General features: G+C 39.2%; 1 protein-coding gene across 7 annotated transcripts in view; it reads right to left on the bottom strand.

Moving 5' to 3' along the window:
- Positions 1 to 422: 422 nt before the first annotated feature.
- Positions 423 to 18,676, bottom strand: part of evi5b (ecotropic viral integration site 5b) — a 69,185-nt gene continuing 50,931 nt past the window's right edge. For 3 of the 7 annotated variants that reach the window (XM_037534801.1, XM_017698059.2, XM_017698060.2), the window contains 2 exons: positions 13,153 to 13,248; positions 423 to 2,649 (listed from right to left, as the gene is read on the bottom strand). In XM_037534801.1, coding sequence (XP_037390698.1) covers positions 2,377 to 2,649; positions 13,153 to 13,248 — 369 coding nt within the window. In that variant the 3' untranslated portion in view covers positions 423 to 2,376. Of the gene's footprint in view, positions 2,650 to 5,954; positions 5,965 to 13,152; positions 13,249 to 18,676 lie in introns of all 7 variants that reach the window. The other 4 variants (XM_017698057.2, XM_017698061.2, XM_017698055.2 and 1 more) reach the window with 2 other exon arrangements.

Below are 18,676 nucleotides of genomic sequence, written 5' to 3'. Positions count from 1 at the left end.
TTTGTAATCGTGACGTTAGCTGGTGGACCGGCTATTCCAAGCAGTCTGCACTGGTTTCTTGCTTTCAGAGCCTTATCTGCCACTTTTTGGTTTGTTTTGACTTGATGGTGAAGGCCAAACATCTCACTACAGCTTTTCCCTTAAGTAGTCTTGCCATCACAAGGCACCTTCCACATATCTAGTCACATTACATTCATAGCACAGATAACAGATTACACTGCCATCAACATCAACCAGCATTTTCAGTTGCTGCAAAGTCCCTTGGCTGATCCAAAAGTATTTGGACCATCACATTTGTCTTCTTTTACTTTTCCATAAGTTTTATTTTTGGGTCCATTGTGAAACATCAGACAATCAGACACCACTGCAAGTGTTATTTAGGCTTCTATTGCACAGTAATTCCAGCAAATTTATACGTAGCAGTTCTGGGGCGCCAAAAGTATCTGGACAAACTGGAGTCTTTTTTTAACTTTTTTTTTTTTAACACAGATGTGCTGTAAGCGGGTTCTTCGGCTTTCTTGCTTGTGCAGGATGTTCAGCCTTCGCAGCATGGTTAGGGTTTTTTTTTTTTTTTTTTTTTTAATTAACTGTTGGTACGTAGCCACAAATGGGGTTAGGTGTCATTAACACCAAAGCAAGCCTTTATTAAGCTTAAAGAATTATTTAAATAAGTCAAGCCAAAATAACTGTTTATTCCACCACTAAAAAGAAACCGCTGGTGGAGGAAGACGTGTCAAAAGCCACCACTTGCAGGAAATCCCGCTCGCAGAACCTCGGACGGCACAAACTACTATTAAAAGCATTGGGCAAATCACGCAAGAGCAGGAAGGCCTGGTGGCAGTTTGCTCAAGAGAAAATCTCTAAGACAGCTCACTGACAAACTGATTAGACAAAGATGAATCTCTCTGATTGATGGAGAAAGAAAGAACCACCCACTTGGCACACATCATCTCATTTCTGAAACCTGGCAGATGCAGCGTTCTTGCCCTTTGAATCCACTCGTAAATTTACAGATATCATCTCACTGCTAAGCCAACGCAGCAGGCCAGTGTAGAAGAAAACATTAAATATCATTCTGAACGATTTTGTCCAAACACTTTTGGTGACCTGAAACGGGAGTGTACATACAGAACATGCTGTCAGTCTGCTCATTAACCACCATTGCTCAAGTAGAGCCCATATATAAAGCAAACAAAAATGGTCCAAATACTTTTGGAACTCTGTATGTTCTGTGCAAATATGCAACAAACGTGTTGAACATGAGAAATAAAGAAATACTCTTATTAATGGTTGACGGAGTCTCTCAGTTGGTTTGTATTTGTGTTTCGTGGTGAGTTTTGAGCACTTGCTCGTGGGGAAGATAAAGAACAGAAGAATTACAGCAAGATGGAGGACGCCCCAGTTTAAGATACTCCTGTAAAATTTGAAAACATGCTCTTTTCAATCATGCTTGAAAACATTGTGATAAAGCAAACCAGGCAACAGAAGAAAAGTCTGTGATACTCTGACAGTAAAATCCACTGTTGGAAACCATGAGCTGGTTACAGTACAGAGAAGAACCAGGGCTGTGCACTGCGTAGCAACAAAACGTCTCCCAAAAATGGCGATCATGTCCCTTTCAACTGAATTGTACACTGTACACTGAGGATATGAAATACATTAGATACATTTCAAGTCATAATGGAGATGAAAAAAAAAACAAAAAGTACACATGTACATATATACATGGATGTGGGATCCTTCACAAGTCAACAGAGGTGCTGCATGCCATGGTCTGAAAATGCTTTGCTCCTTGTGGTGACTGATATGACACTCCACTTTTATTTGAGACTCTATACAACGTTCATCTACAGGATAGTGTTCCTTAATCTTAAATATATTTCCCTCAAAGTGATGGACACCCACGAACGCACTCCATGGGGTTTTAATGGTTTGTTAAAAAAAAAAAAAAACACGATTAAAACATAAAACCTAGTAGAACGAAGTTTCATCGTAATGCATAAAACACAATCATACAAGTTGCTTCTTCTCTGAAGCTCAAAATAAACTAAGCACCCTCAGATATCCAGGCCTTTCAGTATTCGCTCCAGTCCAGTATGGTCTCAAAGGCCCTGAAGGAGGCCACACCAACCCCCAACCAGAATCCTACAGCAAGTTCCAACAAAAACATCTGACTCATTTTGGCAAAAACAAAATGGATAAGGCAGATGTGAACAAAATCCCAGTTCATGGTTTGTGAAGATGACTCAGGATTTCATTAGTTAAGTGCTGTAAATGAGCTGATGGCAGTTTTGGACCTGGATATAAAGATAAGCTCTCAGGTAACGTCCCTTTCCCGGACTTCAAGGGTCAGTCTGTTAACGGTAGTGTTGGTGGTCACACAGTGGTGGTCTTATGGCTGCTGTTAGAGGGCACCGTTAGCCTCAGACCCTCTCCGTCCTCGTCCCCCTCGCTGTCCGAGTCCTCCAGCTGGGGGTGGAGTGTGATGCGTCCCGTTCCTGGACGAGCACTTAGGTGGGACAGGAGCTTCATTCCTTCTTCATCTGAAGACTGGCAAGACTCATCGTCTGCCCCATAGTGGTTGACGATGTGGATCCCGTCAAAATTGGTCTGGTTGGGTAAGCCCCTCTGTCCTTTTAAACAGCGAATCTGTGAAGAAAGAGCGTAGCAATGACTCAAATGGAAAGACATTTCACACCACAGAGTCGGCAAAAGACAGTGGGCAACACATTTTCGTCATGCAAATCATGTAAATATCAGTTGAGTGTTTCTTCATAAGGTTGAGGGAGATATGAACATAATGAACATGCATTCCCTTGACAGCACAATGACTTCCCAACATGCACATAAAACTGATCTAAAACTTCAATCGGTACACTGCAAGAGCCTCCACTCCTATCTGGGTTAGAAAACAAGGGCAGGTTTATATGGACAAAAGGTACAGGGAGATTCACTCGAAAGAGGCCTCAAATACTCTGTAATTACTCTCTCTAAGACAAACAATCTGAACCAAACAATGTGCAATGAGCTCCTTAGTATATGGAGCTTCGAACAAGACAGGATGTCCCTGCGTCGGAGCGATGAGGTAGGTGGCGGACAGCTGTCGCAACATTTAACCTCCATTTGCAACTTCCGTATGCAGACCCCTGTACCCCTTCATGTGTCTGGCAGAAAAAGTAGTTCCCTTCCAGTACTGCATGTAAAGCAATCAATTACACATTCGTCAAGATAGCAGATTTTTTTTTTGGTTCGGATTGTTAACAGGAGTTACAACAGAATACTCAGGGGCTCTTTCAAGTGAATCTCCCTGTATTTTAAGTCTCACTGACTCTGTTGTACCTGAGAATGTAAATTTCATAGTCTTTAATCTCTGCATATCATTTTCACATGACCTTACCTTTCTTTTGATAGGAGTTGCCACAAGCCACTAAGAAGAACATCAGTGGTCCACTCCATTACTTTAAATGCATTAAACCATATCTCATATATTGTTATATCTCCAAAATGGCAACTTCACAAACAAAAGAGAGAAGACAGAAGTGTGCTTAACTCTAGAGCATGATAAAAAAATGCTTTTACAATGGCCACAGCACAAGGGTATTACGGGCTGTTCCAAATAGGATGGAGTCGAAGACTTATCTGTGTTTACAGTGACCTGTCAGTCATTTTATAAGACCCTCCCCTACACCTTATAACTCTGCCCCATCTCTGCCTACACGGTTTAGAATTAATGGATCCCTCCTGGACAGGTTACGCAAATACAATACATATAAAGTTGCACTGTTTGGATGGCTGACCTTCCATAATGAAACAAGTACATCGCTTCTGTTGGAAGAAAACTCGTATCTCCATTTTTGTCGTTTTTCAGTTTTTGACATAATTTGAAAATACCTGTTGCCCTTTGTGTTACATTGTGTTTACATTTCATGGAGAATGGGCCAAAAGGAATAGCCCAAAACGACTTGGGAAAAAAGTCGGCCTTCACTGTCTTGCATTAAAAGACAGCAGGTTTTTTCCTTCTCATTCTGGAGATATGAGGTTTTCTTCTGACAACAGCAACATGCATCTTCATCACTCAGACAGCCAGGTAAAGTAATGCTTTGAACGAATCATCTTCACAGAGGTGTATGTCATACTTGTCAACAGAATCAAAAACCGGTGCAGGTAACAGAGCTAACCAGATGAGGCTAAAAGCGACTTCTTATTCAAACTTTCCATGCCAGCTAAACTGATGCTGTGGAGGCGATATTTGTCAGGTAGTCATGGTTCACTGAAAACTTGTGGGAGCTCGCTACAAAGAAAAACAGCAATGACTCTCTAGGCTATGTTTGAGTAGAAAATCGGCATGAAGTGAAAAGCGAATACTTTGCCAGGGGAGGGCAGTACTATTAAAGTTCACCCCTGATGCTTATAGCTTATGAAACCACCCAGAGCTAAACTAGCCAGCACCCACTATGGTAAAATTGTTGTATTATCTGTGAAAAATGGCAGCGGTCAATGTGCTGTATTGAGATGTGGGCTACATGGAGCATTTTGATCTCCTCTCAAGCGATGTTAGCATAACGGCACATATTTATCATCTATACCTAAATGTAGACCTAAATGTGAAGATTGATATCTAACCGCTACCATCTTCAGCTTTGGCTCATGCACGTTTACTGTAAGTTAAGGTAACGAGATTGTATCACTTTTATTGGTCCATTCATACTGAAATAAAGAGCAAAGGAAAACATGGAAAAAAAAAACTGGAGAAACACTGCTTTGATATGAAAGTGCTATTTTTCCACTTTGCATTCTGAACAAAAAAAAACGATCCAGGATTTTCTTCTAAAAATGCATCACACTGCTACTAATTTTCTTCAGTGTATGTTTTCAATTGGTGACTCAAGACTGAAAACGGAAATGGCTTTCATATATATGCAAAACTATTTATAGATATTAAATTAAGGTTACGCATAATAAGAACACTTAGCTGTGTCAGTACAAGTAAGAGAAACCCAGGTATTAGACTGTCTTCTGATCTAAATGACTTGTAATCACCAAAACTGCTTGCTTTCATCTGCAGGACACTACAAATTAGATCCCTGCTCATACCGCAAGAAGCTGATTTGTCCTCTTTCAGATTACTGGGACACATTTTACAGGACTAGACAAAGTTGTAGATGAAATGTGACTGGTTAAAACGGTAAGCCACCTAACATTTCGTAAAAGCAGTTAAAAACACATTCCTGCTTTTCAGCACAATGTTAATGATCCTTTTTAGTGTCTTCATTTTAATGTTAAATTCTCTGTGTATAAAATACTTGTGTAATCTCTCCACAGTAAAAAGACAATGACTATCTTTCAGCCTGTCATTACTGCCAAGGTGGCTAACGGGATTTTGCATGATTCAAATCTTACACTGTAAATCAGTAGGACTTAAGCCATGACTGTACTGTGTACCATGTCTGGTACAATTAGAAAGAGGTTTAGAGATCAGTGGAAAGGGACTGGAATCTTACTGTAGTTGGTTAAACTCAGGTTACACTCTCATGTAATGTGAAAAGGGCTTTTTGAACTGAGCACTATAGTTCTACCACCCCACTAAAAAGTACTTATTGGGCATTAAAATATCCACAATACTTTTACTACTACTAGAACTACTAGTACTACTACTACTGTTATCTGCTTAACAGGCCCTGTGCTTTTCTCTCAACTTAGCAGATACTCAATTCACACATGTGCTCAAAAAATTTTAAATAAAAAAAGGGAACATTTGCTTGTACTTAAAATAAAACAAAGTAAAAGGTTTAGAGTAAGTCAAGAAGTTACCAGACACGTGCACATTCAAGAAAGAAAATTAAATAAAACACAGGCAAAATACACTGATACCGAGGGGAAATATGGGTTTGAATACTTTTGCTGTGGGGAGTAATTGACAGATGCTTAAAATACACATACACACACACACTTACCTGGAACACACTGCATCACCAAGACAGACATGTGGGAAGAGAGGTATTCATGGGTATTTCAAAGCAACCGCAACACACAAATGCCTCATGTGCAACCTCACATACTCATTAACATCTCAACTGCACAGTCCATCATTGAATAACCACAATAAGAACTGGATACTGACGTGACAACTGGAAAAATAGGTGTACTGAGAGAAAGAGAGAAAGACAGAGAGATAAACTAAGAAAGGGGCAGACACAGAGAGCGAGAGAGAAAGAAAGAGTGAGAGAGAGAAGATGAATAAGCCGGAAACCAGCAGCACAACACAAGAGGCCTCGTGTTTGACAGCTTATATCTTGGTGGTGTTGAGAGATTAGTAGGTGTATGGTTTCAGTCAGTGCAAATATGGTTGATAGGAAACCTTGTGCTCTTTAGCAACTACGTGATTTAAATAGCAACGAACAACCTGCAGCAGCAGAAAGCTTTTTGACCCCTTCATAACTTGCACTGAGACTGCTATCCTCCTGTGTTCAGAATCTCAGTTAATCGCCTACTGGAAACTTACCAAAAAAAAAAAAAAAAAAAGTGCAGTACTGTGTAAAAGTCCATTAAGTACAAGATCCTCATTTTTAGCGTTAGGAAAAAAGCATTTAATAGAAAACTACACAGAAGCATAATCAACTAAATATAACATTTTTCAGCATTTAGCATGTCCACTCTTTGTCTTTATTACAGCTTCCATTCTTTTTCAGATCTGCTTTCAGTTTTTCAAAGAAATCTGCAGGGATATTTTCCCACACCTCCAAATTTCAGTCTTAGAAGCCGGTTGCATTTTCTCCTTCTCACAACCCATATATGAATTAAGACTCATCGGTCTGTAAAACCTCAGTCTACAGCCCAGTTGTCCAGTTTCAGTGTTCACTTTTTTGTCCATTTTCTTTTCTCAGTAGGGGTTTCTTGACAGCTACACGTCTTTTCAGAATCATTTAGCATTTCAGCTCTGAGTTCTCATGGTGGAACGATGGACAGCAACACCTGTGGGGTTTTTTTTTTCTTTCTTTTTTTTTCTTAGATCTGAAGCAAGATTGGAGCATGATTTTCTCCTCTCTCTCAGTGACGAAAGCCTGAAGTGCTGTTTATCTGATGATAACAGTTTTGGTGGCCTACCAGTCTTGCATGGTTATTTGGAGTCCCATTTTCTTTTAACCATTTTTGAACTCCAGTTTATATTTTTATTTTATTCCCCCATTGAATGTCCTTTGACATTCCTCTTCCTAGTGCAAATGGATGATCTTATATCAAATATCAAAATTAATAACTTGATTTCATGGCTGTTTTGGACAGAAATAATATATTTTGCACAGTTCTATAAATTAAATACTGTCACATCCTCACAGAGCAATGACTGGCTGCTCATCACACAGCAACACAAAGATATGTACTTGAAATCTAGACCTGACCTAGACCAACCAGGGATGTCATATAGCAACAGAACAAATATAACAGACATAACTAGAAAACAATGTGTTAGTAAAGCACCTTTTTTTTTAAATTGACTTAACAGAGTGTCCTGAATGTGTAGCCACATACATTAGCCCTTCCCCTTCACCCACTTAGCTGCTTTCCCATAAAGGCACACCTTTAATACTGCTACCTGTATCAAATATGTGGCTCATAATTAAGGCGGTCATGATTAAACAATTTGCAATCATTTACAGAATTTTCAAAAATGAATTAATATTTACATCATGTTAAATGTACAGTTTGCCAGTCACTGTTGATGTACGGCGCTTTAAAGAGTGTTCAGATAAGCTGATAATCAGATGAGGAAGCAGAAGAATCTGACAAGAGTTCTGCTTACCTAGGCAGCAGTGATGATAGCAGTTCGAAGCATAAATCCTTTTAAGCCTCTGTTCAGTGATGTAATTTCAAAGGTAATTTAGCTAATTTAATGTTACTGAACACACAGCCAAGTTCATAACATAATGCATGAAATAACATCAGTAGGCGTACAGAAATCTCACTCAGACCACTCTGACCGTGTCCATTTATAGGGACATTTCATAACCTGTGCGAATCAGTTAAACTGGTTAATGTTAAGTAGCCTGACATCATGTTTTTCACTTTCCAGCTAGCTTCGTCCTTCAGATGTAGTGACTAGACGAGTGAGTGACAACAGGCTGGACTTCCTCATGCTGAGCGTTGTTCAGAGCAAACAATAACCCGTTTCATTTCGATTTTGCTGGTTCTCTTTGCATAAATTTAGCTGTCTCTTATTATCTCTTGCTACAGGCTTGAAAGAATGGGGACAGTTCTTAGGCTAAGTGTGGAACATTTAGCTGCCTGTGTATGACGATGTGTAGGGAAGTGATGTTTAACACAATCAGCTGTAGTTAATATGTTTCATATCTTTGTTTATCTCTAGAAATTCATATTTTCATTATACATTTTAACATAAATACAACACCTATTACAATATAAATGCCCATTTTCCCTTCAGCCCTGCGCTCATTACTTTGTGTTAGTCTCTCTTGGCATTGTTTAAAGATGTAGGGATCGCATTTAAAATAAAACTGTTGTAATTTTGCTTGTATAATAATGTTTTGTTTAAAATACTGATAAAACTCTGAAAAGTGTAAGGAATGCACAACAGTGGTCCAGAATTCTGCTGGGGTCCAAAGGATTAAAAAAAAAACAAAAAACAAAAACCTCAACTGCTCGAAAAATCATCAAAATAACCGCCAGATTACTCAATAGTGACAGCCCACACTCGATGATAGATTGTGTGAATTGTTTGGCTGGAGGTGTCAGCTTTTAATCAAGCCAAAGAACCAGCGAGTGAAAATATGACAAATGACGTTGGCTGAGTTGTTTAATCCTGCTTGAAAAGGAAGAAACTTAACACGTTTTTGAACAGTGCTTCACTTTCTAACCCCCTCACCACAAGCATTTAAATCAGCCATGCTGGCTAAGGCATCTAAGCCACAAAAGTCTACCGATGCTGAAACTGGATTGAACGTGAAGAGGAAACAAGCAGCTTTCTGGGGTAAAGCTGCCTTACTGCACTCTGTTGATAGGGACTTGGGAGGAACCATGTGAATGATTTAGTACACTGCAGTTTAACCGCAAGCCACCAAGCTTTTGTTTTTCAAGAAGAAGGTAAAAATCTGAATATCCTCCCCTCTCCAATGTAAATCAATGAAGTAGTTTCTGTTTTCTGTTCTCAGTTAAGGTTTCTCGCATCCAACACGGTTTTACACTTTTGCTGTAAGTGCATTTTCCTCATATTGTTCAGCCAGAGTATCTGAAAAACCTCAGAAACGTATGTTTGTGTATCGTGAAAGTAATTTTGAAGACAAATCTGTGACCGCTCAGTTGTCTTAGCAAGACATCAAAAGTGATGCAACAGTGTGGAAGGAAAACAGTTAAGTCTGGAGTCATGCCTTGACACATGACACTTGTTTACCACTCAACAGTTTAAAAACCTATGTTTCTAGCGGTGGTCAACAAAACACAAACAAACGGCAATATGTCAACTCGTGTTTTGTGTTTTGCAATTAATAGTCAGGTTTACAATTTATTAATCACTGAATGGACGACTTAATGTCCATTGAGCTTAGAATCAAGTTACTATCAAAACAAAACTGTTTTGGAGTTTAACACCTCACCAAACCAAATTTGTTATGAACTTAACTTTTACAACAACATAAACAACAACTGTGATATCACAGAAATCTTTAATGATTCTCTGAAAGTTCTTGTTCATAAATATCTTAACCAATCACGGATGTTCTATGAGTTTTGGGGTGTAGCAAGCATTTACGGATCCAACAAACATGAATCACTTTTGTTTAAAAAAAAAAAAGAAAAGCTTTTTAACTAAGTCACATCAAGGGTCTAATATGCTTCCAATATACAGTCTTGTGCAAAAGTTTGGGCACTCCCGGACAAATCCACTACAGAGAAATCAGCAAAAAATAGAAATCATGCACTAAAATTTGCCAGATTTTTTGTTAAAATGGAACAAGTCACATTACTGAGTCAGGAGGGAAAAAACCATGGTGTCAGTGCAGGGACTCACATCACTCAGTCACTTAAATCACTCAATTTAAAAAAACTAGGTTGGATTTTGTTCAAATTTTTTGAGGTACGTTGTACGTCTTTACGTAGTAATGGCACACACACAGTCTCAAAAAGTAGTTCTAGCTTGATGTTTAGGTGCAAAAATCAACATTACACTGATGAAGATTTGATGACAGAAGTAGACAATTCACTCACATCCTCAGAAAACGCGTCCCTAACTAAGTTTTGACTAATTTCTCTTTGAACACTTGGTCGCCAAACCTCCAAAACTTACGTAGTGTAGCTTTAAGTGAGCTGTCTCTGCAGAGGATGTGTTAACTCATTTTTACTTAGAAAATCAACAAAACATGTAATTTGACCAGGAGTATTCAAACTTTTGCAAATGACTTTACCAGAAAGTACAACACAATTTCAATGTTAGCAAAACAGATTCTGCCCAAATTATCCCGCTATAACGAGAATATTGGATTCCTGATTCAATTCCCACTCCAAATGTACAACTTCCTTTAACAAATAGCTCAAAACAATTTTGTTTTTCAAATATTGCAATATTTCAACCACAAAAGGCAAATGGTGAATAAAGTCTTACATCCTTCAGCCAAAAAAACTAAAGTTTTATAACAATAATATAAAAGCAATATATGGAGTTCCAGACCAACTGCCCATTCCTTCACTTTTAGACTTTATTCAGAAATCGTTGTAATCTGCTTGGAGATGCCTGACATATTGCTAAAGTGATGCAGGTAAGATGTGGAAGTTCAAACTAGATCCTCTTCTTTTCTCTAATTATGCCACTATTACACAGGATGGAAAGCTTTGTTATATATATATATATATATATATATATATATATATATATATATATATATATAAACTGTTTTCAAAATCACTGTCGGTCAAAGTTGATATTTTTTGAGGGATACTGCTTTCCTGTGTGAGTCTAGGTTTTCATCCTTGCGATGGTAAACTCTCCGATAAAAACAACTCAAAAACAGCTAAAGGTCCTGACCTCAAGAGAAGGAAGGAAGCAAAGCTGTCATAATAAATGCTTTGTACAGTCATTTCCACTTGTAAATGATGATGACTTGTAAATGGTGATACATACAGTAAACCTGACCTGAGTGAACCTTACCTTGCCCAAGGCTTCTTATTTGCTAACAGATATGTATTATTTGGTAACCACAATGAAACTGCCACCAGTAAAAACTGCTAATTCTTCCTAAATGCTCACCGCTTCATATGAACATTTTTTTCCAGATTCAACCCATGTACTGAATATCTTTTTGAAACTCATTTGAATAAAAACTATATCCATACAGGAGGATTAAGCCTCCATGCAATTTTCCATGTTTTTTAATCATTTAAAGTGAAAACAGATCTAAGCAAAGTTATTTACATTAATTTACATTAATATGAAACACACTGTACAAGTATTCACCTGTGTCAAGTCAGTGGATGCACCTTTGGCAGCAATCACAGCCTCGAGTCTGTGTTTATAGGCCTCTATCAGCTTTGCACACTGCATTTTTCCCCGTTCCTCTTCTCAAAACTGATGTTCTGTCAGTTTGTGTGGGGATCATGAGTGAACAGCCTTTTTCAAGTCCAGCCATGACTTCTCTATTGGATTGAGATCTGGACTCTGCCAGTCCAGCAATTTTTTTCAGTCTTTCCTGTGCAGCTTTGGTTGTGTGCTTGGGATTGTCCCAAGCACACAAAATCTTCTTCCTCCTCATGTTTCTTGCATCAGGTTTCCCTGTATTCAGCTGCATTCATTCTACCCTATACGATCACTTTTTAAGAAGCATCCCCACAACATGATGCTGCCGCTGCCATGCTTCATGGTGAAGATGTGTAAAAAAAACTCAATTTTGGTATCATTAGCCCATAGAACTTTATTCCAGCTGAATTCTTTATGTACCTTCTGGCAAATTGCAGCTGAGAGGTGATTTTAACACTGGCTTACTTTTTGCCACATTCCCATAGTTCCCAGTTTTTTTGGATTTGACAGAGGCCTATCCCAACTTACTCACAAGTCTCTGCCTTACACGGTCACTCAGTTTGTGTGAATGCCTGGCAGATTTGCAGATGTGACATACTCTGACAATTTTTTAAACGATTGATTGAACAGTACTCCAAGGTATATTCAATGATATGGAAATGTTCTTGTGCTTTTTACTAATCTTACAACATAAGAGTTAACTGCGGTGTAGGTTATGCAACAACACTGACTCATTAGAAGCTGACTTTCCAGATACAGATGCATTTAGACTAAAATTACTTGGAACAACATGACTGCACACTGATGATTTAACTATTTACTCGAGTTGCTATCTACTTGACTTAACACCAACTGGCTGTACCAGCGAGACTGATATTAAAGGCGATGAGTACTTATGCAAGGAGATATTTATAAGGTACTTTGAATCTCTGCGTTTATATTTGTAATTCATTTGAATCACTGTTGCAGAGATCTGTTTTCATGTTGAAATGAAAGAATCTGTTTCTGCTGATCATTGTAAAAAATGACAATAAAACATGGAAACCCATAAGGGGTGAATGTTTTTATAGGCTCTGACCAGCTGGCTTGAAGAGGTAACATCTTCCTATACCTACACAAAGTAACGTCACGTTAAATCGAGCATCGAGACTGAAATAGTTACCGGAATAGTTCATATGCACACCTTGTAAAAAAATGCTACAAGTAAACCTTTGAAATGGAGACCAAGAGGGGTGTGTACGGGCAATTTTAACTGCCTTAGCGCAGGAAACAGCATTTTACAGGGCGTAGTTAACACTTCTAAACAACACTGCTAAATGAACTCCCAAATCTGTTCAAAGTGCTCACAAAGCCTCTGAAAAATAAAAGCAAAAACCACACAAGACGCTAGAAGATCAAAAACATACATATACAGTTGAAAAAAAAATGACAGTGGCTTGAGGGTAAAACAGGTAAAACATCTGAGACGTCATGGTGGCTTTGGCACCAAAATAGAGCACGCCTGTTTTGTACATTAGTACATTTGTTTCTCTGCCATTATAAAGGGTGTTCCCTTCGATAAAGAAATAGATGTATTTAAAACTTTCGCAGCGACTGTGAAGAGAGATGCATGAACACACACACAGGCACCTCACCTCATGCTCGAGCTCTGCTATCTGGTCTTTGAGGTCACGGATGTACTGGCTGGAGTCTGTGTTGTTCAGCTGCCCCTGAACTCTCCCTTCTTCTTTCTGAAGAGAGAGAAAAACAAACAGGCACTCAGAGTACAAATAAAGACTATTACTGAATAGAACTGAATCCCAGTTTCTGGTGCATTATTTTAGTGTAGAAATTCTTATTTCATAACAAATAAGGTGCACTATAGAGAGGATATAGAGCCACGGCAGATGCACCCAGTTATACTCCAGCTGATTGAGGTTAAACAGCAAGACCCTTAGCAGAACAACCACTGGTCTTTATTGTTTATATGCAACACCACCAGGATTTCTGCATAAAAGAAAGTTGTCTTTAAAGACTCTTATGAGGAATTGATCTAGTTAAGCATCACATTCAGATGATATCTCACTGACGGAAATGGCCTTAGGAGCTTGAGACAACTGGAACTCTGCTGCACAGATAAAAACCCAAACTGTCTGATTTTAAATGTAAAGCCAATGCACTCACCTTAATTCTGCTCACAACTGTACTGTGGATGTTTACTGTTAGCTATATACATCAACAACTGTACTGTGGATGTTTACTGTTAGCTATATACATCAACAACTGTACTGTGGATGTTTACTGTTAGCTATATACATCAACAACTGTACTGTGGATGTTTACTGTTAGCTATATACATCAACAACTGTAAGGTGGATGTTTACTGTTAGCTATATACATCAACAACTGTACTGTGGATGTTTACTGTTAGCTATATACATCAACAACTGTACTGTGGATGTTTACTGTTAGCTATATACATCAACAACTGTACTGTGGATGTTTACTGTTAGCTATATAACTGCTAAGCAGCCACTGACATTGAAAAGAAAAACAAAATTAAATGCTTTAACACAATTGTAACGATTAACGTATAACTTGAATTGATTAATTGAACTATTAAAATAAACAGCAAAATTATTTGACAGGTGATTATTTGACCTGAAATGTTCCTCTCCTAGGCTGCTAGTGGAGGGCCACCACCTGACGTTTAGCTTAAAAAAATTCAGATTAGAGTATGCCGCCCTGACTTTTCCTCAATTTTCCACTCTAAAATGAAATCTGTGGTGAAGTCAGGAGGGAGTGGAGAAGCTGAGGCTGCTGAGTGCAAGAGCACTCAGTGTTGCTAACATTGAAGCTCAATTAGAACAGCTTTGCCCCAGAGTGTCTGACTATGCCATGGCGGTTTACAACAGATTGAGTGAGTGCTAATTTGTGCAGCGTGTTTTCTTCATTGCTCCTAATGCCTTGGGGAGACGCCTAGCTGCGGTGTTAAACTGACACACACAGAAGCTGCACATGTGGTGTTTACCTTCAACGCATCTGCTAAAGCAGGAGTCAAAACACACAAAACCTCCAAAACAAACTGGACGCCTGTGAGACCCTGTCACCCATCCAGCATCAATTCTGCCAGCCATAAAGAATGGGGGAAAGAGAGAGAAATGAGAAAAAAAAAAGGGGGAAGAGGAACGCTAAACGGGTGGGGTGCTGAGGTAAAGAGGTGAGATCTTGTAGATCCACACACGCACACACGCACACGCACACGCACACACACACACACACACACACACACACACACAAACCCAGCAGTAGGGAAGGGTGTTTCAATTCCTGTGGTCTGCAGTTAGGGCAGGGCTTGCAGATCTCTGATAGGCTGGGAAGGATCTGAAGCAGTAGCATTCTTCCAGGAATCTATTTTTCTTGAGGTTTTCACCCCCCACCCCCAGGTGCCAGTGATAAGGCAGAGGCAGTTAGCAGACTTCCTTACGCTCAGCTGAGCAAAGCCAGCAGGTGGCAGGCTGTGGCCAAGGATGTCAAACGGCTCTAACTAATGGCTTCCTCACTTAAACTCCCCCAAAACACAACTCTTAAGGCCAGTGCTGAAGGCCCATGAAGCTCAATCAATCAATCAATCAATAAATAAATAAATAAATAAGATGACTCATGTCAGCAGCCTTTAGAGACATGAAGGATTCTTGATGAGATTTCAGGATGTAGGACAAAAAAAAAAGACTACGGCCATAAGATTTTTGTGGCCAGTAATGAATTTTAAAGGGCTAAAAAAATCTGTGAATTTGGCTGATATTATTTAATGCTAATGTTACAGATTGTTTTCATACTCCAACAGTTTTGATTTATTGGCGTTTTACTAACTGATATGACTGTCTCTTAAGTGTGACCTATGAAATGTGTTCATTTCCAAATGTTTCTTAAATTCAAATAAACGGGAGAATCTTAGCGTCTTATACAGTTAATCTTGAAATCCTGCAGGTGTGGCTTTGCAGTTTTCTGTTAATTACTGATCAAAAACGTTGCAAATCATTGGCATTACCAGCACTTTTTTTTTTAGCTTCTGATTAAATGCTGCCAATGTGATCCACTGTTATGCACCACCTGACATATTGGTTTGCAATCTCTAGTCTTTGATTTCACATGGCTAGCTTGAACATGCTTTAGGTCTTATTTCAGCACTCAAGTAATTTGTTACTAACTGTTCCCAAAGGCAAATACCACAATTACAAAAGTGTTTGCCAACAGTAAGTTTGAATAGCACTCGAATCGCTCTTAATGACCAGAGTTTCCAATTCTGGTCCTGGAGCTCTGCATAGTTAAGCGTGTTCTTGGATTAACACAGTGAGTTTCGCTCATGAAAGGACTGATCAGCTGAAAGGGCCGGGCTTTGAAATTCTAAATTCTACACTTTTATGGGACTGAATGAACTATTTAACTAATATGTAACACATGAGAAATGAATTGAGCAGTGAATAAAAATTTCATGTCATTCAATACCACTATTCCTACTACATATCACTTCTTGATCAGTCTGCAGTCTGTTTGCCTCGGTGAATATTTCCATTTCTTGCACCCAACAGTCACATCAGGTTTGAGCCACATTCGTTTAAATTGCAAACAGAAAATGGAAGTGTCAAAAAAAGTATTGTTCAGGAATCAGTATCAAAATCCTGGAATTGGTATCAAGATAAAAAAAAAATAATTATGCATCCATTGTCAGGAGCAGGGAGAGCACTAAAACGTTCAGAGCAATGGGGCTTTAGGATTAGGATTATGAAATAGCGACATAAGTCAGCTCAAGTTTGCACTGTCACTGACTCACTAAAACATAAGATACTGTTTCGATAGAGGGTGGCACGTGCTAGGGCAGAAAATCATGTAAGAAAAATGCATTCATAGTAATTCAAACGCAAGCTTTGGTTAGTGGAGGAATCGCTACAGAGTAGGTGTTCAATATGAGTAAGAATGATGCTGCATAACTGAGAAAACTGAATAACTAAGGCACAATAAAAAAGCTTCCTTGTTTATGCAGTAACCTCTTTTTTTAACCTCTGAAGCAGAACAGCATGTTACAGAAAGCGGAGCCAAACAGAGCAGAGCTGCAATGGGTCTTCTTTTTCATGTGTAGTCTCTGCAATGACCTCATTCTCTACTGTTTTTTTTTTTTGACAGCAACTAAAAGCATGTCTATTATATGACGGGATGCTGAAGAAAAATGAACTGTGCAGGACTCCGGACACGCTTATCTTGGCATATATCAAAATAGAGCAGAAACCAACCCTGGTACTTATTTGACCAGTATTTAGACGGGGAAAATCCTGTGTGAAGAACTCTTGCTCTGGGTATCCCCGTTGGCATAGCAACAGACAAAACCTTTAGGTGTCATAGCAATTAGGTAGTGTATGTGGCTGCACTTGGCATAAGAATGCAAGAGGTGCAACGCACAAGTTCTTCCTTCTACAAAACATGCAGAGGCGATAAGTCCAAGACCGCTTCCGTCAGCCAATCCTCACCTCAAGTTCCATCCTCTCTATATTTGGTGGTGCAGCTAAGTGTGCAGCTAAATCTCTGTCTTATGTTTCACATTGTGCATGCAAAGCAGCAAAGCAAAAAAATCAGCTTTGATTCCAGCTCAGTAAGTATCTGAACCTGATAGGAAGTGGTTTCACATATGGTAATGAAGATAGCTGAACTGTGGTCTCTGAACGGTCATGCAAGCAGCAACTTTAGCCTAGAGCAACAGAGGTGTTAAAAAAAAAAAAACCTAACAAAAAAGTGCCGTTTTTGGTCAGCAGGGTGATGCTACAGTGAGATGGCTACGTGTTAAACACTGTTAGCAATGGTTCTGTTGACTTGTGCTCTGTTGAGCAGTAAGGAAAACATTGTGTCACTGGGCAGCAACAGTCCGTGTATTAGACAAAACTGGGCTGCTAGTGTCAGACAAACCTGTAGGTTTACTCTGAAGTGGATCTTTCCAGACAAAATGAAACCTCTCTAAAGTGACTCATATCACCTCGGTACAGACAAGTAAAGCTCATATCACTTTGTAGTATTTTCCAGCAGTGGGACACATGTGGCCTAAGTGTGGGTGAAAAGGGAAGTGAATGAGCCTCTGACATATTGTGGCTTTATCGTTTGATGAAACTTACATCGATATGATTATATTTACTCAATCTTTTGCTCTGTGCTGCCTCTTAACGACCACTGAGCACAGGCAGCTTATCATGTGGTGCGCTCTACAGGCGCACAGCAAAGTTCAACTGATCTTTCATAGATGGAGCACAAGTACAGCAAGATCTTCACCAGTTTCTCGCTCTTTTCATTTTGATTCATGTATGCTGCACCAGCCCCTTCAGCAGATTTACCAGATTGGGTAAACCATGGTCTTATCTCCACAACCATGAGAACATAGAAAACTGTGGCTAACCAAAACCACAGAGCCACAGTGCAGGTCTGCAACAGGATGGCACACCATCAGCAAAACCTGCCTTGCAGCAAACAGAGATATTTTCAAGGAATCAAAACAAGCAATTCTCACTCGCTCAAAAACGTCAGTGCGCCTGTAGACCTGAGTGCACATGACGTGAAACGCTTTATCTGACACATTTCAGAGAAATATTCTTAGACAAACATCACAGCTGTGCAAGAAATGGATTTAATTTTGACTAATTTTGATACTACGCACGTAGCCAGTACAATCTACACACCATGCTACCACATCATAATGACAGTCTAGAGTGTTAGAATTAAGAAAACCTTTGCCATCATTTATCTCCCTCAGGAAGGAAGATCTCACAGCTCAGGGCATTAAAGGTGCTTACAGATTTCAGAATTAATCATTAAATCACTTTATTCTTCCTGCACGGTTTGCTTTCAGCATTTCCTCCAAACTGACGTACATGCCAGTACTGCGTCTCAGTCGGCTCACTACATCTTACCACATCAATCTACCCTGAAATCAAATCTGACACAAATCATTCCAGCTCTGACATACATGCGGGGATGCCAGAAACCACCCAAAACTTGCTGTGTGTGGCCACAAGGTGAAAAAAACCTCTAAAATAAAAGGCTCCTTAATGCTAACCAATGAAGCCACACTGAGGTCAGTAAAATCATATGGCCCTCATTCGCCTGAAACATATTCTGCACTCAGCATAAGGTTTAAAC

The sequence above is a fragment of the Pygocentrus nattereri genome, chromosome 26 (genome assembly GCF_015220715.1).
Source record: "Pygocentrus nattereri isolate fPygNat1 chromosome 26, fPygNat1.pri, whole genome shotgun sequence".
Lineage (NCBI taxonomy): Eukaryota > Metazoa > Chordata > Actinopteri > Characiformes > Serrasalmidae > Pygocentrus > Pygocentrus nattereri.
The sequence above is the reverse complement of the archived record's forward strand: the minus strand, read 5'-3'. Positions and strand labels throughout refer to the sequence as shown.